The following is a 25,045-nucleotide window of genomic DNA, read 5'->3' on the forward strand; positions in this document are numbered from 1 at the left end:
ATACACACACCTAGTGCCCATGGAGGTCAGATCCCCTAGTACTGGAGCTGTAAACTTCTATGAGCCTCATGTGGGTGCTGGGAATTGAACTCTGGTCTTCTAGAACAGCCAGTGCTCTTTAAATCACTGAGCAATCTCTCCAGCCCACATGGGTGGTTTTAAAATTAACATTTGATCTAGGTTGTTTACCCCTCCCCATCAACTTTACAAAAAGATTTTATTTTTAATTATGTGTGACTGTGTGTGTACATGTTCCATTTGGTACCTTGGAGGGTATCAGATTACCTGAAGTGGCTGGCCTTGAACTCTATGTAGTCCTGTTACATGTGGTCCTCTCGTTTTCCCTGAGTAGTTAGGGTCACAGTTGTGTGCCACCAAGCCTGGTTAGAAAATTACAAATACAAAACGCATATAAACCTCGTGTGTGTGTGTGTGTGTGTGTGTGTGTGAAGATAATCACTCTGCAGCTTAGGCTGGCTGAGATACTAGGTGTGAGGCAGACAATGCCGTGACTCCATTGCCTTACAAGCTTTAATTACGTCTGCTTTCTGTTTCTGTGGATTTGCCCATCAAACAAACATGGGTCATAGAAATGGGATTTTACTAACGGCTGGGTTCTTTTGTTGAATGTACTTGTCTTATGGTTTCTATTGCTGTGGTAAGCACATGAACAAAAGCTACTTGGGGAGGAAAGAGTTCATTTTGGTTACATTTTACCATCATAATCCATCATTGAAGGAAGTCAAGGTAGGATCCTGAAAGCAGAAACTGAAGCCGAAGGCATGCTGCGCTACTACTACATTACACTGGTACAGACTAAGGTGCAGAGCAGACCGGTCTCCGTCTCATTTCTGTGTCCTCCGGTCCTTCTCGCCTCTGCACGAGGCCCCCTTTCTGAAAAGCAGAGATAACAAACTGTAGCTATGTTCTGCAGAGTCTGTCGACCAGAGCACTAGCGACAATCACCGCTCCGAAGTCGAGCAAAGAACGACTAGAGCCCTAACAGTATAGAAAGGTTCCGAACAACGGAAGGACACGTTAGGAGACTTCACCCACTAGCTTCCGGGTTCGAGGACGTAGCGCCTGCGCAGTCCCCGAATGAAGGGCGGGGTCGAACAAGAGTGACTGCAGACCTGCGCAGTCTGTACGAATGAGGCGGGGCCTGTGAAAGGCTGACGCGGCCGCGAGTGCTTCGAGCACCCGCGCAGACTCCGTAGGCTCTGGGGCGTGGCCCCGAAGGGCGTGGCTGCCCGGGAAGCGGGCATTCGCGCAGGCTCCGGGTCAGTGGGCGGGGCGTCTCTGAAGTGCGGCTGACGTGGTGAGTTCGGGTTAGCGGGCGCCGCTGGCTGCGAGGTCTGCGAGCGACGTGCGGGGCCGGGTTCCCGGGCCCGAGGTGGCGGCAGCGGCGGTATAAAGCCGGCCACGGGGAGCATGTAATGTCGGAATGCGGAGGCCGCGGCGGCGGCGGCGGGAACAACAGCGAGGACGCCGAGGACGAGGGTGGCGGCCCCAAGGGCTCCGGCTCCCTCAGCCCGGCCGGGGCGGCGGCGTCCTCGGAGGGCAGGATCCGCCGCGGATTGCGCGGCGCCTCGCTTATGGCGCGCCAGCGGCCGGAGCTGCTGTGCGGCGCCGTGGCTCTCGGCTGCGCCCTGCTCTTCGCCCTCAAGTTCACCTGCAGGTGAGGCTGCCGGGACTCAGGCTCCGCGGCCAGAGCTCAGCCAGCCGGGTTGCGCGGGGTCATCTCGGGGCCTCCGGGGTCGGGGGTTGTACACCTTGGGGGAAGTTGAGCCTGACCTTGCCTGCGACCACAGGCTTGACCTTGCCGACAGCCGCGGTCCCCCACTGTCCTAGTTCCGCGTAGAGACGTTTCAGGGTGCTGCCCCATATCAATTATGTACCGAGGGCGTTTTGGCTATGTTTCTGAGCTGCTTCTCACCTGTTGGGGTCTCTCGGGGTGTACATGTCAATTCTTGCCCAGGCTATAATACTCTGTTCTAATGCATTCCATTTACCTCAATGCTTGCAATGTGGTGATTCACAAGCCATTTAAGGGTCTTAGTCGCTTTTGGGAATCTAGGCACGCATTTGATATACTGACAGTGCACGTTTTGTACTCAGCACCCTTTGCTGCTGAAGACAAAAATCCCTGGAGTTCTCATTGAGGTGATGATATACAATAAACAAACACTTCAGAGACCTTAATAAGTGCTATGCAGGGAATAGAAGGATGAGCGTGGGTAGGACAGAAAGGGCCTTCATAAGAAAATGGCATTAGAAGCTTACACAAGGAAAGGAAGGGGGCAGTGGTGGAAGATCTGGGATAAGATCTATTACAGAGCAGTTAAGTGCAAAGATCTGGAGTCTGGGCAAAATGCTCTTTTTTTGTGAAACTTGGAAAAGGCCTGAGTAGGCTGGAGTTTAGAAGAATGGAAGCTAATGTGCCTCTTTTCAGGAAATTGTGTAGATACAAAGTTTACATTTCAATTATAATCCATGCCTCAGATTATAAGTGTATCATTTGAGATTGCAGTTTATAAAATCTATTGTCACTTGACATATCCTCTTGGCACTGCTGTCCAGAGGGAGATTTTTCTGGTTACGGATTGAGTGTAATGAACACAATATGAAATCCCCGAGGTCAAGATAGGTAAAAAATTGGGAGTTTTAGGGGGAAGAGACTAATTCTTTTAGTGTTTGCAGTGTGTTCGGTGCTGTGCTACTACCAGGATTAAAGGCACTGAAAGTATTTGTCATCACACCTGGCCTGGAGTTTGAACTTTTTATCTTGAGGAACTAGACTTTTACTGTCTTTACAAGGAAAATACAGAAAGTATTTTACAAGGTGGAGTATTGCAACTTGGCATTTGGATTCAGATTAACAGTCCTTTTCCCACATCAAGGAATTGATTTACTTCAGTTTGCCCAGCTGTGAAAACAGTGTTCAGTGTTTGATCTGAGACAAAAACATGTGACTTAGTGGATAGAAGTGACCTTTGTGATGACAGGAAGATTGAAGAATCTAAATCAGTCTGGGGAGCTGGCAGGATGAACTCCTTGACTGCTTTTGGTCAGGTGAGTGAGCCTGCAGTCTCACTTCCTTAAGCATCTTTCTATGGTGCTGGCAATGTGACAGCCTTTTTAATAAACTCAGATGAATTTTTAAAGAGTTTATTTGGTAGAATGGTGTCGTGATATTATGGTACAACAGACCCTAACATTTTTTTTAAGATTTATTTATTTATTTATTTATTTATTTATTATATATGAGTACACAGTAGCTGTCTTCAAACGCACCAGAAGAAGGTATCAGATCTCATTACAGATGGTTGTGAGCCACCCTGTGGTTGCTGGGAATTGAACTCAGGTCCTCTGGAAGAGCAGTCAGTGCTCTTGACCGCTGAGCCATCTCTCCAGCCTGACCCAGACATTTTTGTTGCTCTTTCCTTATTTTAAGATCTTTAATGAAGACAGAGGCTTAAGGAAGAATACATCGGGTCTGTTTTTCAAATTTTATCACAGCTGGGTTCAGAGTAGGTGGACTAAAAGAAGTTAGATTTGGAGTTGAGCTGTAGTGAGTTACTGTGGGTGTCTTGGGCCTCTGATCTTTGCCTGCTTCTGTTCATGGGCACTCAGTCTCCATGCGTCTGTTTTGCTTGCTTTCCTCTGATGTTTATTAGGAGTAAAGCTGCTGTGTCTTTAGAAGGGAGGTTTAAGGTATAGGTTTCATATAAATTGAATTTATGAGTTAGCAATATGGCTTAGTGGGCAAAGCACTTACCCCACGAGCCTGACAATCTGAGTTTGGTCCTAGAGCTCAGGGTGGACGGAGAGAACAGATTCAAGTTATCTTTGAATGCCCGCACTCACACACATCATGCTCACAGACAGGAAACAATTTTTCTCCTAAGATAGGATTTCTCTGTGTAGCCCTGGCTGTCCTGGAACTCACTCTGTAGACCAAGCTGGCCTTGAACTCAGAGATCCACCTGCCCTCTGCATCCCTGAATGCTGGGATTGAAGACCCGGGCCACCACACCTGGCCATCCTTTTTTTTTTTAAAAAAACATTGTTTAAACCCTCACTGTTTACAATTAATTCTTTTGTTTGTTTGTTCGTTTGTTGTTTTGTATATGCTACATAAACTTAAGAATTGTAGGAAGTCTCTCATTTACACATAAATTTTGAAAAATGTAAAGGAAAATTTGAGAGATACAGGAAAAGGGTCTGTGGTAGAGCAGAGGGCCATGCTTCTCTTTCCTGGCTGTTTAGTTTTGCTTGGTTTGTGTCTCATCTGACTTTCATCTGACTTCTAACTTTAAGAACTCCTTGTCACCTGTATTTATCCTCAGACTGCATTATTTTATGCTAAGCATGCAGTTTTTCTTTTTGTTTGTTTTTGAGACTGGGTCTCATATAATCCAGGGTGATTTGAAACTCAAACTCCTGATCAGACTGCCTTCTCCACTCGGGTGTTGGGATTGCATGTGTGTATAACCATGCTTGGCTTTTAAAAAAAAAAAAAAAACCAAAACCAACAAAACCAAGCCAAACAAACAAACACTAAATTATGTGTCTGTGTATGTGTGTGCATCTGTGTGGGTGTGTGCACATGAGTGCAAGTGCCCACAGAGCCCAGAGGCATTGGATGCTCTAGAACCTGAGTCACAGGTGGCTCTGGGAAACAAGCTTGGCGTTGCTCTTGCAGGAACTCTTGCAACTCTGCACTCTTAACAGTCCCTTGGCTTTGTATTTGAGTCTCACTTTAACCCAGGCTGGCCTGGAGCTTACTGTCCTGCTTAACTGTCTGAATGCTGGAATTAAAAGTGTGTGCCTTCATGCCCAATTTAATTTGCATTTGAATTGTAGGAAAATAATTCTACCAATGAACAACCTTTAGCATCTCTTCAGAGCACTTTTCTTCACCTCTGTGCACGTTGTCTGCTTGTCTGTCATTCAGGCCTCAGTTTAAAAGGTACTTGGTTACCACCTCCTCCCCGTCTTATATCTCCATACTGAGTTCTCCCACAATAGTGGGCATTTCGTGTAGCCTTCATTGCTGATTGTTTATACCTGTTTCTTTGCCATCTTCCTCCTCTGTGAAGAAAGCTCTCGGCAGCAGCCTCTGTGTGTCTGAGCCATAAAGCAGTTACTCAGGGAGTTTTTTGAATAATTGTGTAAGGGATCACACTTTTTAGATTAGGGAAGTATCTTCTATAGGTAGAACACAGTGGGGAAATGTCTCAGTAAGTAAGTTTGTTCCTCTGAACTCTTTTTTTTTCTGTTTTGCATTCCATTACAGCCCCTCATATCCACCTTATTTTTCCTGTTGGCATAATTATTTTGAGATTCACTCAAGTTATGTTACATACTGTGTGCACATGGTACCTTCAGAGGCCAGAAGAGGACACTGCACTGCTGCTGCTCCTACTTCTGCAACCTTCATTCATTCATTCATTCATTCATTCATTCATTCATTCATCTGGGGAATGTATGGTTGTCAGAGAACAATTTGCCTCAGGTTGGTTCTTTCCTACCATGGGAGTCTCTGGGATTGAACCCAGCTCCTCAGCCTGGGTGGCAAGTGCCTTTATGCTACTACTGACATACATAAATTTGGTTTTTGAAATAATCCTTATGTAGCCCAGGCTGGTGCTTGATCCTATCTCTGCTTCCTGAGTGCTGGACTCTGTTTTTATATTTTAAAAACTATCTTTTTTATGTGATAAATAACTGGGATTTGTTTTGTACTAGCAGTCACTTTTTAGTTGAATGGTTTAATTTTTTTAAATTGTGATTATTGACACAGTTGTTTTCATTTGTACTTTCTGGGTTTTATTCTTTCTTTACTCCTTTACTTTCTTTTGGTTTAATGAATTGTTTTAAGGCTCTGTGGTCAGGGGTTTATGCTCTAGCATTGTACACATGTGCCTGATGGGAGAGTTGTAGCCTCTTTGACTGTGGGGAACCTTTCCAGTTAAGGCTATTACTTTTTCTTCCTCTTTCTTACCACTGAATTAGTGTTTGTGTGGTCTATGCTATTGTTGCTTTTCCCTGAATGCTCTGGATAGATATAGTTCAACTCCCCTTAATAAATTATGTTTTCTAAGGGTTGAGTCAACTGTAAGTGTCTCCGATAGGAACTGCTCTCATAGTGCTGGATATGGTTTCCTCACACTTGTGAACTACAGAGCAGAAGCAGCAGTGCCCCCAGATCAGTGGCTTTTGTTGAGTGTCAGGCTCCAAGGAGGTGATGCTGGAATTTGGGTGGTGAGCGGTGAGACCATGGGTCCTGTCATTCTTTACTGCTTTCCTAACCTACACCTGCAGGGACGATACCCAGCATCTGTATTGTCCCAGGCAGGTATCACCTTAGCACAGGGTATTGGTTCTTGTTCAGGACAGCGCCTTGTAAACTCAAAAGAGGCCTTAAAAAAAGCCTTCTCTCTTCTTCCATACAAAGCTGTAATGGGAGAAAAAAGTAAGTGGAGAAATCATTTGTGTTTACTCTCTTTTAGTCGAGCAAAAGACGTGATAATACCAGCAAAGCCGCCTGTCAGCTTTTTCTCCTCGAGATCTCCAGTCCTTGACCTCTTCCAGGGGCAGCTGGACTACGCTGACCATGTCCGCCAGGATTCTGAGGTGGTGGTGCTGTTCTTCTATGCCCCATGGTGCGGCCAGTCCATTGCAGCCAGGGCAGAAATTGAGCAGGCAGCCAGCCGGCTTTCAGATCAGGTAATGTGTGCTTCCACCCAAGCAGTGACTGTCAAATCTGCATTAGAGAGGATGGCCCTTCAGAGAAATTGTGCCAGACTGGCAGTGATGTCCAGGTAAATTCCAGGGCCTTGTCAGGTGCAAAGCCTGTGAAGAAACAGGAAGAAGAGTCCTGTCAGGATGGTCAAGTGGCAAGGGAGATTCAGTCCTGTGGCTTTAGGAGATGTGGGCTTGCCCAGGATACCAGGTTGTGTGATACAGCGCTGAAGCTACATAGTAGAGACCAAGAACCCCGGCTCTCTCATGTTCAGCCTATGTGTCTTGTTAACTCTTATGTTGTAAGTGGCACATAGGCCCTGGTGCAGGTGTGGAGTTAGCAGACAACTCGAAGGAGTCAGTACTCCTCTACCATGCAGCCACCTACTTAAATGTTTATACAGGAAAAGTTTATGGATAAAAAGACTAAAGGTTGCTGGGTGTGGTGACAAATACTTTTAATCCCAGCACTCGAGAGACTGAGGCAGGCAGATCCCTGAGTTGCAGGCCAGCCTGGTGTACAAAGTGAGTTCTAGGACAGTGAAGGCTACACAGAGAAATCCTGTCTTGAAAAATAAAAAGGAAAAGAAAAGATTAAAGGTACTTCCCACCAAGCCTGAGTTCAACTTCTTGGAGTCAGTTCTTTCCTGCCTTTCTGTGGGTTCTAGGGATTAAACACAAGTCACTAAGCTTTTGTGGCAAGTGCCTTTACCTGCTGATCCATCTCACAGGCCCCTTGGTAAATTTGTGCGCACACACGCGCACACACACACACACACACACACACACACACACACACACAGTCACTCATTTTATGTATATGGTGGTGTTTTGTCTGTATACATGTACACCACATAGGTGCCTGGTGCATTAGGAGGCCAGAAGAAGGGTACCTTACCTCCTGTAACTGGAGTTATAGGTCGGTGGTTGTGAGCTACTATGTGGGTAATGGGAACTGAACCCCTATCTTTTCAAAGGACATCAGTGCTCTTAAACAAGCAATATTTTAAAATGGTGGCTAGGTGTCCTGTCCAGGTCAATAAAACCTTTTTTAACTATTTTATACCTCAAAGTACCAGGTACATTCCTTATACAGTTTCCTGAGAGGAATCTCAGCATTGGGAGGTCAGTGCCTTCCTCATCTTTATAGTGAGTTTGAGGCCAGCTTGAACTACATAAGATCTTATCTCAAAAGAAAAGCTGTGTGCATGTGTGTGTGTGTGTGTGTGTGTGTGTGTGTGTGTGTGTGTGTGAGAGAGAGAGAGAGAGAGAGAGAGAGAGAGAGAGAGAGAGAGAGAGAATTATGTGTTTGTGGTATGTTCATACATAACAGTTACACACATACACACATACATGTAGCTGACAAGATGGCTTTATGACTAAGGGTACTTTGTGTTAAGCCTGATGATCTGAAAATTGAAAGTAGTATATCATATCATATCATACCATATCATATCATATCAACTTTTCAGGAAGGAAGCAGGAATTTTAAGGGAGCCCTGGGCAAGCACTCAGTATATAAGCATTAGAAAAGTACCACTTTCCTAGTCACTCCCCTGTTCTCCAGAATCTGGAGAACAAAGATCTGTCTCCATGTAGGAAGCAAAGAGGAAACCCATTGTTTCGTGTTAAGGCTAACTTAGTTTGTAGCTAGCTTAGTTTAAGGGAAGTGTCCTGATTAATGGTGTAATAGCCACAGTGCTCCTGTGGGCCCAGCACTGTGCTCATCTTCACAGCAGCTTTTCAGGCTGCTGTTTTATTAGTTTTGGCTTTGTAACTTCGTGATCTGCCTCCCTTTGCCTTAGAGGTCCTGCGATTAAAAGCACACCTGCTTATTTCATTAAAAGAAAAAGGAAGGATTTACTATTTTTACTTTTTATACATATGACTGCTTTGCCTGTGCATATGTCTGTCCACCACATGCCTGGAGAGAGCACTGGGTCACCCTGAGGGTGGAGCTGCTGGACTTATAGATGGTTTCAAGCCACCATGTTGGTGCTGGGAATCAAATCTGTGTCCTCTGGAAGAGCAACCAGTGCTCTTGTGAGTCAACTCTCCATTCCCTGTTTTCATTCTGTAGATCATGCTAGCCTGTATATAACTCATGGTAATTCACCTACTTCAGCTCCCTCACTGCCCCGACCCCACTCTACCCCTGCCCCTTATTCCCATGCCCCAGGGTTGGGATCACAAATAGGAGCTACCACTGCGTAGTTTTGTTTTAGTGGTAAATGTCACCTTCGAAAGCGTGAAACAGGGTTGGTTTGTTTCTTGTTTAATTCCTTCTGTTCTAGCAGGGGAAGTCGCTCTGTTTCTATAGTTTTAGTCTCGGTCACTGTTGAGTTGCTATTCATAGTCACATGAAACATGCTTTGCCTCTGCAGGTGTTGTTCGTGGCAGTAAACTGTTGGTGGAACCAGGGGAAGTGCAGAAAACAGAAGCATTTCTTCTACTTCCCTGTGATACATCTGTATCATCGGAGGTAAGGGTTTGTGTTTCCACTCCCACTGCACTCATCTGTCATCAGGGAACCTTGTTCTACAAATCATTAGTCAGTGTGGGAAACTGAGGAAATGCAGATAGGCAAAAATAAGTTTAAAAATGGAAAGGCATTTGATGATTACATTAGCCATGTGCAGCTAGTCTGTTTAGATTGTCCTTTTCTGTGAATATATATGTCTGCACTCAAGTTGTAAGCGTGAGATGTGATTGGAAAGAATGTAATGTTATTTCTAAAATTGTTCTCTCTCACTTCCGTGAACGTATCAGTGTGTGTACGTTATAGCACTGTTTTTAAAAGATGAATTACTCCATTGTATGGCTGTACATTTTAGCTACTCAAAGCTGTTACACAATCCAGAAGTACACCCTGTCCCTCAGCCTGTTAACCTGGTAGTGTAGCATACTCAAGATAATAACTTTTGCTAGCCATAGTGCCTATGCCAATAATCTACACTTCTTGGGAGGCTGAGGCAAGAGAATTGTTTGAGGCCAACGTGGACAACTTAGTCTCAACCAAATATTAATTTAGTAGTTATGTGTTTCCTAACATGGGTGGGATCTTGGGTTCAATTCTTAGCCTTGCAATAAGGAGGAGGGGATGTAGTACCATTTCTTTCAGTTAGGAAGAAAATTATTAGTGGTTCATAGTTCTGAAATGACAGAGGTTCGAAACCCTCAAGTTTCATGATTTTTTTTTTTTTTTTTTTGGCCTCCAGTTGCAGTCATTTTGCCTAAAGCTACGTGTGGTTTTTATTTTAAGCTATCTTGTTCTTGTTTTCAATCTTTATTTTTAGTTATAGGTATGTGTGTGTGTGGTATGAGCACATGTTAATGCAGGATGTCACAGCCCTTGGAGCTGGAGTTAGAGACAATCGTGAGCTCCAGACATGGCTGCTGGAAACCGAACTCTGGTCCATTTCAAGGACAGTTACATCCTCTTAACTGGAGAGCCATCTTTCTTAGACCCGGGATTTACTTTATTATCTATTTATTTATTCTTTATGTGTGCTTAATATATGTGTATGAACTGTGTGCATACCAGAGCATAAGGAGATCGAACGGAAAGCATCAGACCTGGAACTGTAGCTACAGGGGGTTCTGAGCCACCGTATTGATGCTGGGAATCAAATCCAGGTTCTTTAGAAGAGTAGACAGTGCTCTTAACCATTGAGCCAATCTGCAGCCCATCCATTCATTCATTCACTCATTCATTCGTTCTTTTGCTTGTTTAATTTGTGAAGTGGTGACAGGACCTCATTATTTATTTATTTGTTGGTTGGTTTGTTTGTGGGTAGTGACAGGATCTCTCTATGTAGTCCTGGCTAGCTTGGAAGTCACCATTATCAGCCAGGGCTGTCTGGAACTTGGAAAGATTGCCTGGCTTCTGTTCCCTAGTGCTGAGGTTAAAGGCATGTGCTGCCAAACCTTCCTTTGTTGGATAAGGGGTCTCATGCTGTACCCTAGGCTGGCCTAGAACTTAGTGGTCCTGCCTTAACCTCTCACAAGTGCTGGGAAGATAGGCATGCTGCCACCACATTTGGCTTTAAGCTGGTTGCTCTTGCTGTGTATATGTTAATGTTTGGTGTTGCAGATGTAACTATGGATGTTAAGTGATATTTGAAAAGCTAACTTTGAGCTATTTATTTAGAGACACAGTTTCTCTATAGCCCTGGCTGTATAGGAGCTCAGTGTGTTCAGCCAGGTTGGACTTGGACTTAGAGAGCTCAGCCTGTCTCTTCCTTCCCAGTGTGGGGATTAAAGGCTTGTGCCACCCCATCCAGTTTATTTATCTTAATCTTGGAGGTGGTGAAGAGACACCATGACGTCATCAACTCTTATAAAAGGGAAACAGGTCCAGAGGTTTGGTTCATTTTTGTCTGGGCAGAAGTGTGGCAGTGTATAGGTAGACAGAAGTGTGGCGGTGTATAGGTAGACAGAAGTGTGGCGGTGTATAGGTAGACACGGTGCTAGAGAAGAGGCTGAGAACTCTGCATTTGGATCTGCAGGCAGCAGGAGGAGAACTAGCTTGTGCTTCTGAGACCTCAAAGCCCACCCCTTAGTCATGCCCCTCCTCCAACAAAGCCACACCTTCCCCAAGGCCACACCCTTCAATGGTGCCACTCCCTATGGCCCCAAAGGGGCTTTTTTTTTTAAATCACCACAGCTACTATGCGAAATTCTGCTTGAAAGGAGGATCCCTGCACTAGCACCATGTTTTCTGCACTGGCGCTTTGAAATGCCTTGCATTCATCTTAGCCTGCTGCTTTACTGGCTTAAGTCTGTTCACATGCCTTTCTGCTCACATTGTCACATAGGACCCACTGTGCTGGTATAACAATGCTGAGCACAGAAACTCCTGAAGGTACCTTCTTGTGTTCTGAGAGGCTACAGGCCTCAGTTTTATACATATGCGTGATTGGTTCCTTCAGCCGAGTGTTCTTGGGCATTCCTGGCACTCACAAGCTTCTCCTGCTGACAGTGGTCACATGTCCCCCACTGGGGCTCAAGGCTGAGCAGATGCCACTCTTTGTGTATTTTGTTGCTGCTATTGCTCCCGTTTCCTGTACTGCTTTTATCTTGGAACTACTTCAACTAACAGCTCTCTGTTTGTGGGATAGGTTTTAGGGCTTGTATTGATGCCATCCCAAAGTCGGTGATAGTTTGGAACATGGCCCAGCTCTAGACCAGCCCATCCTACACTGATGGCTGCAGTCTGGGATTAAACACATGTGTATCTTGCGTCTTAAGATCCTGTTGTCCTTTTCAATTTACTAGGACACTTTACTAGGAAAACTCAGCAAAGCCTGAGCCCTTGAATAGATGAGAATTCTACATGGCCCTTTTTGCTGGACAAATATGCTATCAGATGCTTTTTTTGATTTTTTTTTTCTTTATCTAATTCATTGACTCATTCATTCATATCATTCATTCATGGTATATTTGAGACAGGTTCTAAAGTAGCCCAGGCTGGCCTCAAGTTTGATTTAGATACAGATATAAATATATGAGGCCAGTCTTTGCTACTTTGTGGGTTCTTTTTTTTTTCCACCCTTTATTTCCCTGGTCTCATCCCTTAACATAGGAGAGAAACAAGGATAGAAGGGAGGGGAGAAATAGTCAACCTCCTGATTCTAGTTTCTTTCCTTTTGTTCTTTGACCACAGCTACTGACAAACTCCCTAAACAACCAGCAACCACCAGCCCTGCCTCTCAGAGGTCCTAGCACCCAGAGTTCCAAATGCCACACAATCTGAGGACAGCTCCAGGCAGCCCCATATCCCTACTCCTGGGATCAAAACAAAGCACATTCTTATAATCTGTGTGTTTTAAAGGAACAAAAATTCCAGAATTGTCATTCCAGATAAAGATTTAGATAAAGATACAGATACAGATAGATCTGAAGATCACCTTGAACTCCTACCTTCTGGGTGCTAGAATTAAAGGTGTGCACTAGTAGACTTGACCTTTTTTTTTTTTTTTTTTTTTAATTAAAATTTGTTGGCAGTTGATAGGTTTGGTGATGTGGTGGTGGCAACTAAATTTTTTTTTAATTAATATTTTTCATCTGTGTAGTTCTGGCTGTCCTGGAACTCACTATGGAGTTCAGGTTGACCTGAAACTGCCCACCTGTCTATGCCTCCCAAGTGCTGGGATTAAAGGTGGACAGCGTCATGCCCAGCCCTTTGAGTTGATGGAGTTCTTACTCCATCATCCAACCATGACTGTAGAGTGTTGTGCTTACTTCTTTTCACCCTTCTATTCCTTTTTTGTTGGATCCTTCAATAGTGTTCACTGAAGAACTGAGCTTATCTTTCTCATGATAGTTTTTATAACTCTGTTATACCATCATGAGTACAGCATGTATATAATTCTTTCCTGAGCTCTGTCCATTGCTGCTGCTAACAGTAAACTTAATGCCAGTCTCTGTAGAGAGAAGAATAGTTGCAGAGTCGCTGAATTCCACATGCTACCTGTTACTCAGTAACATTCGAGTATATTGTAGGCCACTGAGAGAGATGAAAGACACTGTCTAGGAGGACACCAAAGCAGCCAGGTGAAAGTCTGATTAGTCTAGAAGGATCCCTGTGTTACTGCTTCATAGCTGGATCAGATTCCTGTGCATCCCAAAACATGGCCGTACGGGAGGGAGCGGAAGGAAGATCACACGTACACCTCGGTTTTATCCTTGCCATTGTGTTCTGTTGTAATAATACTTTAACACACTGAGTCTTCGTCTGAGTGCTTTTGGAAATATTAGTAATGATTTTTTTAGCAGGCAGAGGGTCAGCTGCCCATGTTTATTTCAGTTTCATGTGAAAGGGATCTGTCTATACATGTTGGCAATTATGGCAGAGACCCTGGAATTTCTCAGTATGCGGTTACTTTCCAAGGCAAGCCGCCTTTCTCTTTTAGTAGAAATGTTATGTGAACTAATCTTTCTTTTGGAGACTAGAAAGAGTTTGATTTGCAGCTGGATTAAGATTGATCTTATAGAAGTGCTTTTATGTTGCCCACCTAAAATGCAGATTCTCTGTTCACCTCCTGGGCAAAGCAGGTTGCTTGTCTCTGAACCAGTTGCTAAAGCAAAAATGTTTTCATTGTATGGTGTTGATGGCTTTTGTTACACATTACAGGTTTAATGCATGGTATATTGTTTTTATTTACTTATTTATTTTTTGGTACTAGTTTTGGACCAATTGAATACAAAGGCCCCATGAGTGCTGTTTACATTGAGAAGTTTGTTCGCCGGGTGATGAAACCTCTTCTCTACATCCCATCTCAATCAGAATTGCTAGATTTTCTCTCCAACTATGAGGTACCTATCTTTTCTTATCTCCTGTTCCCAATACTTTTTACTCGGTTCAATTGGATTGTTTGTATTAAGTGGTTTTTAGTTTACTTTGTTTTATTTTGGTGTGGATTGTACAAGATGGTAGGTTTCATTGTGGCATTTTTATTCTTTAAAAAGTCTCCTGGATTTCAGCACTTAAAGAAATTATGTTGGTTGCTGGAGATCTGGTTTAGGGATTAAGAGCACACACTGTCATTTCAAAAAGAGACTCCAGTTTAATCCTCACACCCTTTAGGTGACTGGAAACTGACTGTAACTCTGGTTTCAGAAGACCTCATGCTCCACTTAAGAGCTCCATGAGATTCTAATTACAAGGATAGCTGGCTAAGTGAGCTTTAAAAGACCAGAATACTTGTTTTGTTTGGAGATTTTAAGCAGACGTTGGTCTCGTCTCAGTTGACTAGGATGTGGAATTAGCTCATAGTTGCTATGAGCTACTCATTCTAAGCATATGCTGTGGTCCTACAGCATTGCACAATGAGCACCTGGCTTTTCTTGTCAGTTTTAGTTTAGTTTTCAAAACAAGAAAGGCCACAGATAGGAGGTTGGAGAGGTGGCTAAGAACACTTGTGCCTCTCCTAGATGACTCAGGTTCAACTTCAGCACCTACATCAGTTGGCTCACAGCTGCCTGTAACTTCAGTTCTAGGATATTTGAAGCCCTCTTCTGGCTTCCAGGAACACGCCCACACATACACATGCATAAATAATAAAGTCATTTTAAGGTTTATTTCATGTGTATGGGTGTTTTCCCTGCTTGTATGCCTATGCACCACATATGTGCCTGGTGCCCACAGGAAGACGAAGAGGGTGTTGTGTTACCCTGGGACTAGAATCACAGATAGCACCATGTGGGTGCTAGGAATTAACCCAGATTGTCTGGAAGAGCAGCCAGTATGCTTAACCACTGAGCTGTCTCTCCAGCCCCTAAAACAAATCTTTATTTAAAACAAAACAAAAAACAAAATAACAACAAAAAACCCTGCAATTATAATTCTTTCTATTTTATTTAAGTCTTTCTGGTTTTGTTTTTTCCAGATAGGGTAGTATTGGCTGTTTTGGAGCTCTCTATAGTCAAGACCCCTTTTTTTTATATAGAAATTAGTCTAGCTTACTAACATGGCTTTTTTCCCCTGTGGTTCTGTTGCCAGCTTTAATACCTCTTAAATTATTGTTATTGTTATAAGATTTTGTTCTATTGGGTTGTTGGGTGGGGTAGTGTGTGCATCCTAGTACTTGGGAGACGGAGGCAGTCAGATCTTGTTTGAGGCCAACTTGTTCTGCATAGTGAATTCAGCCAGCAAAGCATACATATCTTAAAAACAAAAACCGACACCTTAATTTGCATTAGCTTTTAAAATAACTTAAAAATTCATTTTATTTAAATTGTATGATGATGATGATGATGATGGTGGTGGTGGTGGTGGTAATGAGACAAGGTCTTTCTACATAGCCCTGGCTAGCCTAGAACTCACAATGTAGACTAGGCTGGCTTGGAACTCACGGAGATCCACCTGCCATTGCCCCCTGAGCACTGGAATTAAAGGTGTGCACTACCACATTCAGGTTAAAATAGTTTTTAGAAAAGAATATTGTGTGATTGTATAAGTCTGTGTTTGTCACTTGTTTGTGAGTGCCTTTGAGGCCAGGAGAGGGAACCTGGTTCCCTGGAACTAGAGTTTCAGTGCTATGTGGGTGTTGGGGCCAGACTTTGATCTTATGCAAGAGTAGTCAGTGCTCTTAACTGCTAAGCCATCTTCTCTCCAGTGCCTGGGTTCTCTTCTCTGAGGTAGGATCTCACTCCCAGCCCAACCTCGAGCTCCAAGTGTAGTTGATCCCATTCCTCACCTTCCACGTTGTTTGGGGACGTGAGCTGAGGGCAGTGTTTTGTGTTTATTTGAGGGTGACTTGGAAGTAAGGTTAGTAGCTGTTCCAAGCTAACCTCAAACCTCCAGAGTGGCAGTTAGCACCCGAGTTCTGCAAACTCGGGAGAAATCGGAGTCAGGCTCAAGTCAGAGCTTAGTCTGCCGCCGCCTAACTCTGTGGCCTTGGGCTGATGATCTCATCTCCTTAAGCCTTTATTTTCTCATTATAAAGCAGAAATAATCTAGATAAGACTAATCTCTAAGCACTCAGGAGGGCAGAGGCAGGCTGATCTACATAGTGAGACTCTCAAAAAACAGATTAACAAGTAAAAAATTAGGTAAAAAAAAAAAATCTTTGGGTTGTAGTTCCAATCAATGGAAGCTATAAATAAAAAAAAAAAAAGAAAAGGAAAAAATTTTTTAAACAAATCTTATCAGTAAAATTATTATGAGGAAAATTCTGGATGTTAGGATTGCTATAAAGACTTTAAATGTTATAATGGTAGTGTTGAATTCCTTATTCATGAGAAAAACTGCTTTTATAACTAAGAGATCAACTGCTGCCATCCTCCAGTCTTGCTCTACTGCCATGTTTGTTGAGCACTTTGCCCAGTTTTGTCTCATTTGGGTTCTCGTGATCCTCTAAACGGGCAAGGAAAAGAGAAATGAGAGAGGAGCTGCAGAACAACAGCACACGGTGTAAAACCCCAGCGAGTCTTCAGCACATCTGCAGCCAAGGTGGGCCGCGTCTGCACCTGAGAGAAAGGCAGCGCTGTTACCCTTCAGCTGTGGCAGAGGAAGGCTTGCTCCTTTGGTTTTTGTTGTTTATTTGAGGCAAGGTTTAAGTCTAGCCCAAACTGGCTTCAAACTTGCTGTGTAACAGAAGATGACTTTGAATTTATGGACCCTTCTGCTTCTACCTCCCTGATTCTGGGTTTATAGGCTTGCATCAACGCACCTAAGATATGTTGGGCTGGACTTTAACCCAAGGCTTCCTGGACATTAGGCAAGCACTTTGCCAACTAAATCGCATTTTTACCCCTCTGCTTCATTGATTTTTTTTTCTTTTAAAATATATATTTAAAGCTGGGCAGTGGTGGCCCATGCCCTTATTCCCAGCACTTGGGAAGCAGAGGTAGATGGATCTCTTTGAGTTCAGTGCTTACATGGTCTTACTGAGTTCCGGGCCAACTTGGGCTGCATAGACATTGAGACATTGAGACATTGTCTCAGGAAAAAAAAAAAAAGCAACAACAAAAAAATCCATATGTATATGGTGTTGTGTGTGTGTGTGTGTGTGTGTGTGTGTGTGTGTACACGCACGTGTGTCTGTGTCTCAGTCAGTCAGTATCACACATGAGTGCATTTGAAGGCAAAACTTGCAACATGGGGTTGGGGATTTAGCTCAGTGGTAGAGCGCTTGCCTAGGAAGCGCAAGGCCCTGGGTTCGGTCCCCAGCTCTGAAAAAAAAAAAAAAAAAAAAAAAAAACTTGCAACATGCACATATGGATGTCCAAGGACACCTTTGGAAATTAGTCCTCTTCCATCATGGATAGCAAGGATGAAACTAAGGGCGTTAATTTTGTGGAATAAATGCTTTACCTATTGTTGGCACAGTCTGCCTCATTTCGTATGGAGGGCACATGTCATAAGTAAAGGGCTTAGTTGGCTTTATCAAGTCTAATACCTAAGCTTCTTTTTCTAAAGACTTATTTATTATATATGAGTACACTGTAGCTGTCTTCAGACACACCAGAAGAGGGCATCAGATCCTATTACAGATGGTTGTGAGCCACCTTGTGGTTGATGGGAATTGAACTCAGGACCTCTGGAAGAGCAGTCAGTGCTCTTAACTGCTGAGCCATCTCTCCAGCCTATATCTAAGCTTTACTTAAATTTTTTTCCTCTAAATATAATTATTTGGCTAGATAATCCTTCTGATACTCTTGCCTTCAGTGGTTCACTTATTTCTTCAGAAGGTTCACTTATTTCTGGTCAAGGAAATACTATTTTGTGTCATGTTTTTGAGATGATGATCTATGTTGCCCAGACCGGCCCTGCTGATCCTCCTTCTTCAGCCTCTCTAATAAGTAGGACCACACAGGAAAGAAGTAACTCAGAGATGTGACAAGACCTTTTTATATGTTGCTTCAGTGTTGCTAGTGTATCTATACCAGAGAGAGAAAGGTGTGGGAACTCTTGGTGTTTTCTCCTGACCCTTAGAATGTGTATTTCAGTGACACCTTCAGAAATCATGCCTGGAGCAAGTGTAGGCATGGCCGTCCTGTCAGACTCACCAATGACCTAGTGCAGTAATTTAGTCTTCTCTGAAGCAGGAAGCAAATGAATACTACCCAGATGGGACTTGAATTTTAAAGACTTCTGTTGTCTTGAACATAGCCTGCTTCTTCCTAGAAGCTACGAATGACATTTATGTGTTTGTGACATCTTTGTTAGACTTCTTTTTTTAAAAAAATTATGTATATGAGTGTTTTGCCTGCATGTATGTCTGTGTACTATGTATATGCAATACTTGAGCATGCCAGAAGAAGGTGTTGGATCTCTTGGGGCTGGAAATAGAGGTAGTTGTGAGCTACCATGATGTACATCAAGCCTGGGTTCTCTTAGATTTGTCATAGTGGCAGCTTTTATTGATTGGCTTATGACCACTATAGGGGTATTTGTAACATAGATCCTCTGTACAAATCCATGTAAGCCAGAAGTGGTGGTTCATGCCTTCCGCCTCCCAAGTGCTGGGGTTAAAGGCATGTCCAGTAATATTTAGTTTCCTTATGGCACTTAAACAATCTTTCTTTCTTTCTTTCCTTCCTTCCTTCCTTCCTTCCTTCCTTCCTTCCTTCTTTCCTTCCTTTCTTTCATGATAGAAAAATTCAGAAAGTCTTGGCTTTTTAATTTGGCTATAACTTTATTTGTTTTTATGAATGGCTTTAAAAAATAACAATAAAAGACAAGGGTATGGCTCTCAGTGCATATTAAAGCAACAGTTTGCTATTTCTGGCTACTGAGTTGTGAGGATTTATTATGCAGAATGGGAGTGGCCTATGTATGATAATCACAAAACGAAGATTGTAGGAAATTAGAATTTTGTTCCTAGATAACCACTAGCATAATATGAACTTGAACCCCATGTATGTAGTTAGGAACTGCCGTGAACTTTCCCAGGGGCACAACAGAGGAAGATAGAGCTTTAAGTAAGCCATGTCTATCATGCACATCAGACTGTGCTTCCTCCAATTCCTCCTGAAGTAGCTCAGACTGCTCTTTCTTCCCATTTGCTTATAGACAGGCAAATGTGGTCAGATCGAGTGTGGGTCATAGTTATTTTGATGGCCTTGAAGTTGATTGAAAAAGGAATAGGACTGAGTAAGTGAAGTGAAATCTCCACTGGTTTTCTAGCTTCTAAATTCAGTGGGCTGTTGTTGTTGTTGCTGTTGTTGCTGTTGCTGTTGTTGTTGCTGTTACTGTTGTTGTTGCTGCTGCTGCTGTTGTTGTTTGGTTTGTTTTAAGGTATCATTTCTCTGGTATTGGTAGCTTTCCTATCAAGTGCTTTATTTTTAAATCACATGGCCAAAATCATCTGACTTTTACCTTACAACCTACCTACCAAAAGCCAATAGTATTGTTATTTAGAATTTTTATTTTGTATTTGTGCCAAAATAGTTTCTAAACCTTTTTGTGAATTTCTATAATTTACTTAAGATGAATTATTTAGCATATATTTATTAATTTATTCTTATGATGAGCTAAATTGTTTTAAAATTAAGCGGGATGACAAAAGGCCTAGGAATCTTGGTGGGATGGGATAAGTAGGGTGTTGACAAATTGTTAGGTGAGAGAAGACCTGAGATTTTGCTGAAAGACTTAAGTGCCGGGCTTCTAATAGTGCTTTTATTCACAAGTCTGTCTGAGTGTTGAGCAAGTATGAAGCATTTCTGTCAGTTCATGGTTTATACTACTGTAACTAAGAAGGCTTTATTAACATCAAGGCAGAAATGGTTTAAGTGCCAGTAAGTAAAAGTGTATCGAGGGGGCTGAGAGATGGTGCAGAGGTTAAGAGCATGGGCTTGGGGTTGGGGATTTAGCTCAGTGGTAGAGCACTTGCCTAGCAAGCACAAGGCTCTGGGTTCAGTCCTCAGCTCCGGGGGAAAAAAAAAAAGAGCATGGGCTATTCTTCCAGAGGGCCCAGCTTCCATTCTCTGCGTCTAGCTGGTGATTCATAACTGTTGCTACCTCCAGTTCGAGGGCATCTGACCCTTTCAGGCACTAGGTTCACATGCGTGCATGTAGGCACTCACAGACATATACAATCAGAAAAAGAAAGTATGGGAAAGGGGGGAATTAAAAAAAAAAAACAACAAAAAAACAAGTCAGCAAAGTAATTGTTAATTAGGCCACTAGAGGGTGTGTGCCATCTGCCAAAATCCACCCTGTTCTGAGAACGGTGCCTGCCTCCATAACAGGTGTGTTGCGGGAGCTACTGAGGGTCTGTTGACCTGTACGTAGCTGGTTTCTGCCTGATTGCCAAAACAGCCATTAAGAGTCCACTTCATGGGACAGGGTTAAATCATACAGAGTGGGTCAAGGGATAACCTGCCACTCACTGTGTCTTGTTTTTTTCTAAACTAAAGTTGATGAAAAAGCTTTGTCAAATTTGTGTTGTTTGCTCTGTGTCAGGAGCTCTGAGGTGGAAATCTAATTATGAACAAGAGAGGGACTGTGCTCCATAGATTGATAACAAATGGGTAACCATCCCCAGTTGCTGGGGTGGAACTTAATACTTCCTTCCGGGCATGCTAAAGGGAGCCTCAGAAGACAAATGAACAAGAGGTACTAGGCTTAGAGTGTTCTCCTGACACACATGTCTGTGTGAAACTGCAATGTGGCTTTATTTAAACACAGGGCCTGTGGGCTGGCAGTATACATCATTAATCCCAACACTCGGGAGATAGACACCGGTGTGAGTCTAGGCCAGTGTGGTCTGTATAGCAAGTTCCTGGATAACCAGGGTTCTTGGAGAGACCCTGACTTTAAAAAAAGAAAATGGGTCATTGCAGATGTAATCTGTCAAGGGTCTTATGATTAAATCATTCAGAATTTTGGATGAAATCCTAAATTTAGTGACTGGTGTGTTGATGGAATAGCAGCTGGTACAGAGAGAAGGACTGGGAAGGCTGGGCTGATACTGGAGCACTGCAGCCTCAAAGTAGTGTAAGCCTGGAACTATCTGAAGCTGGAAGAAGTAGGAAAGACACCCCACCACCCCCCAACTCTTACACACAGACCCAGTTCTCTAGAGAGCAGAGAAAGTGATTGCTGTGGTTCTAAGCCATTGATTTGTGGTAATTTGTCAGGACAACCCTAGGGAATGAGGCCATTTCAGATTCTAAGTGCCATGAAGTGAGATTAGTGATCTGGAAACAAGGAAAGGGTGTAGCTGTTTTGGAGGACAAAAAGTCCTCTCTGGGAAAAGATCCTAGCTTATATGATCTGATCAGATCAGACCTGAGAAAGCTGGAAAGACTAGAGAGTCCCCCAACAAGGACTGGAGTCCAAACGGCCAAGGGAAAAGGACAGTGGAGGATGAGGTTTCAGGACTGTCCCCATTATGTCTCCAGATGACACTGTCAGTTGACTGAATAAGAATTAGGCTGTAGCTGGGTGGTGGTTGTCCATGCCTTTCATTCTAGTACTTGAGAGGCAGAGGTGGACAGATCTGAGTTTGAGGCCAGCCTGGTTTACAGAGTGAGTTCCAGAACAGCCAGGGCTACACAGAGAAACTCTCTCAAAAAAACAAAAGAAAAAATAAAGAATAAGAAAAGAAGTAAAGATAGGCAGCTGGCTTGTTTACTGCAGAGCTGGTTAAGCCTCTGGGAATAAGGAGAAACAACAGACCATTACCAGGACCTAAGCCCGGTGTCTGCTTCTCAGGACCAGGTTGGCCCAGGTCCTTAGCTATCTTCTCCAAAAGGGAATCTGTGAGGACATTAAATACAGGATCGGAGTTGTCTGTTGCAAGCTAGCTCACAGATGTAGCAAAGCATATGAAAGCTCAAGTCTACTAAAGTTTATATGGAGATCTATTTCTTCCTCACCCAGGTGGAAGCAAGACATGTGAAAAGAATTGCAGTATGTGTTGCTAATTTATGGTATTTGTTAAGTAATGATATATCTTCTGTTGGACAGACATTGTAAGTTTGTGGAACTCTGCAGATTTTGCTTTGCCTACAGCATAACCAGAGCTGTTTGATAACTTAGACAACCTGCAATAGAAATGAACAGACCCTACCACCTTACCTTACCACTCCCTTTATATTATTTTGAAGTATTAACATTAGATTATGTTATCAAACATGCCAGTTCTCACAATTCAGCACACACTGCCACAGAATTGTATCTTAGCTAGTACTTAGGGTAGACTATGCCTGTGATAGTTTAATTTTTTTTTTTTTATTTTTAGTTACTTGCACATCAGATGGTATATACACATAAATCCAGGTGCTCTCAGAGGCCAGAAGAGGGTGTTGGAGGCCCTGGAGTTGAGTTACAGGCAGTTGTGAAGTGCCCGACATGGGTGCTAGGAACTGGACTCAGGCCCACTGCAAGAGCAGTGTTTCCTCTCAACTGCTGACCTGTCTCTGCTGTCTCGTGGTTGTGTTTTAAATAGGTAGCATTTTAGAGTTTACTCAGCTTTTGATCATCTCGTACGGTGTGAAGCTTCTGTTCTTCATTCCTTTGACAGTGAGGAATGAAAATGACTTTTGCTGTGTTCTGCATTGTAGTGTTTGGTGAATATCCTTGCTCAGACTACTTACTTGACAGTCTCAGATGTCAGTTCCTCCCACAGACAGTGTTCCTTCATCCATACAAAATGTGTTGCAGCAGTAGGGCTGGGAGTGTAGACACTAGCTATAGGGTTTGCCTAGTATGCATAGAAGCCCTGGCTTTGATACCCATCACTGTCAGAAACTACAGTTTGCTTCAGTGACAGTAAACTTTAAACTTAGTGCTCTCAAAGGGCACTGCAAATGGTCCAGGTGTTTTTCATTTTCCAAGATCTAATGTGGAGGCTGATAAAGACTGTTCAGTGGGTAAACCCAGATTGTGGGTCCCCAAGCCCAACAATCTGAATTTGATCTTCAGTATCCACATAGCAGAGAGAACTGACCCCTGAATATCATCTCCTGACCCCCAAGCATCACCACAGCATGTATAGACACGCACGCAAATGTAATAAATAATTGCGATGTTCCTTGGAGAACCAGAGCTTGTATTCATTTTACTTTCAATCTGTGTAGATGTTCATTTTACACATATGTAAGTGCATTCATTCATGGATGTAGACAAGTAACTGTGGATCATCATGCACATGTCCACTTCCATGAGCCTCTGTAAGGTAGTGTGATGTGGAAAGAGAAATGAAATTCACGCGGGATATTTATTTATTAATATTTGGAACTAATTTATTCCATTGGCTTTGGTTTAGGAGAGTGATTAGAAGTTAAAGAAGTTTAAATGAGTCATTATATTAGTTTCTGTTTTTGTACAGTATTAATAGTTTCTAGAATTTCTGAAAGGTTGTCTTTTGTCCATGATAGGAAAGCTTATTCTGTTACGGAATGGCTGGAATCCTAAGGCAAATGTGCTCTGCTGTAAACCCACTGTAGGCTGCCTTACAGAAGGTGTTCTGAAGGAGTAGAACAAAAACGTTAGTGTCCAGCATTTGCTTTTGTCCTGGGCTGGGGTTACATGGAGAGTGAGCCTTTACTCAAGGCTCTGGGTTCCATCCCGCACAGCAAATGACATAAAAAGACAGCTTCCTCATTTCTTCCGTTTGAGAAATAGACTATTTGCTAGATTTTTCTAGATGTTAGGATTAAACATTTTGTCTCAGGGTTTCATTTTGTTTTGTTTTCCAGAATGAAGACTAGTTGACTTAAATGAATCTAGCAGGTAGTTTAGCTTAGAAAGAAGAATCTTCATTATAAACCAGAAACAACTTGTTTTGTGCAGCACACTATTTAGGGAGGGGTGTTGGAGGACACGACAAATTTTTGTTGTCTGAAACAGTTTCCTGCATGCCATGCTGACCTCAAACTCATATATAATAACTTGGAACTGGGTCTCAGAGGTTAAGAGCACTGACTGCTCTTCCAGAGGTCCTGAGTTCAATTCCCATCAACCACATGGTGGCTCACAACCGTCTGTAATGGAAGACAGCTACAGTGTACTCATTCATATACATAAAATAAATAAATCTTTTTTTAGAAAGGGCAACTCAGAACTCTTTTTCTCCTGTTTTTACCACCATTCTGGGCCTTTTCTTTGCTTTTTAATTTTATTTTTACATTTATTTATTTATTTATTTATTTATTTTTTTGTGAGACGGTCTCACTGTAACCCTGGCTGGTCTTAAAAGTCACTATGTAGAACAGACTATGCCTTCTGAAGGCGGGATTATGGCTTTGAGCCACCATGACTGGTTAACATTGGTTTTAAATAATATCAACATATGAAACTTCTGTCTCAAATCTTTGTGTCCAGTTTTGTCCCAAGGCTCTGCCTTTCCAGTTACTATAAGAGCGTGGTGCTGAGGGCATCAGGCTAAAAAGGGCTCATTTATATCAGACTAATGCTTATGACTGTAGGCTCTCCCTTCATGTTAGTTACCATGTGAAGAATTGGTGCTGCTTCTGGTAAGAAACCATCACTGGTGATCACCCCGAGGCCATACATTTAGCTCCTGGAGCTTGGGCTGGAGCTTAAGTCTTCTGACTGTAGCTCCACCATTCATTCCTCAAGGATTGGGCTGGAGAGATGGCTCAGTGGTTAAGAGCACTGACCGCGCTTCCAGAGGTCCTGAGTTCAATTCCCAGCAACTACATGGTGGCTCACAACCATCTGTAATGGGGTTGAGTGTGTCTGAAGACAGCTACAGTGTGCTTATATACATTAAGTAAATACATCTTTAAAAAAGAAAAGAAAAGAAAATCATTCCTCAAGGATCTCTTAACAGTTAGGTCTTTAGACAGATGTCATTGCCACAGAACCAAACAAGACAGG

At 42.9% G+C, this 25,045-nt stretch overlaps 1 protein-coding gene across 1 annotated transcript in view; it reads left to right on the forward strand.

Moving 5' to 3' along the window:
* The first annotated feature begins 1,290 nt into the window (after positions 1-1,290).
* The window catches only part of Txndc11 (thioredoxin domain containing 11), a 55,207-nt gene continuing 31,452 nt past the window's right edge, over positions 1,291-25,045 (forward strand). Inside the window, exons 1-4 of the mRNA XM_032914235.1 lie at positions 1,291-1,678; positions 6,516-6,732; positions 9,132-9,229; positions 13,935-14,064. Of these exons, the coding sequence (XP_032770126.1) occupies positions 1,437-1,678; positions 6,516-6,732; positions 9,132-9,229; positions 13,935-14,064 (687 nt within the window). The 5' untranslated portion in view covers positions 1,291-1,436. The remainder of the gene's footprint in view (positions 1,679-6,515; positions 6,733-9,131; positions 9,230-13,934; positions 14,065-25,045) is intronic.

Source organism: Rattus rattus, chromosome 9 (genome assembly GCF_011064425.1).
Source record: "Rattus rattus isolate New Zealand chromosome 9, Rrattus_CSIRO_v1, whole genome shotgun sequence".
NCBI lineage: Eukaryota > Metazoa > Chordata > Mammalia > Rodentia > Muridae > Rattus > Rattus rattus.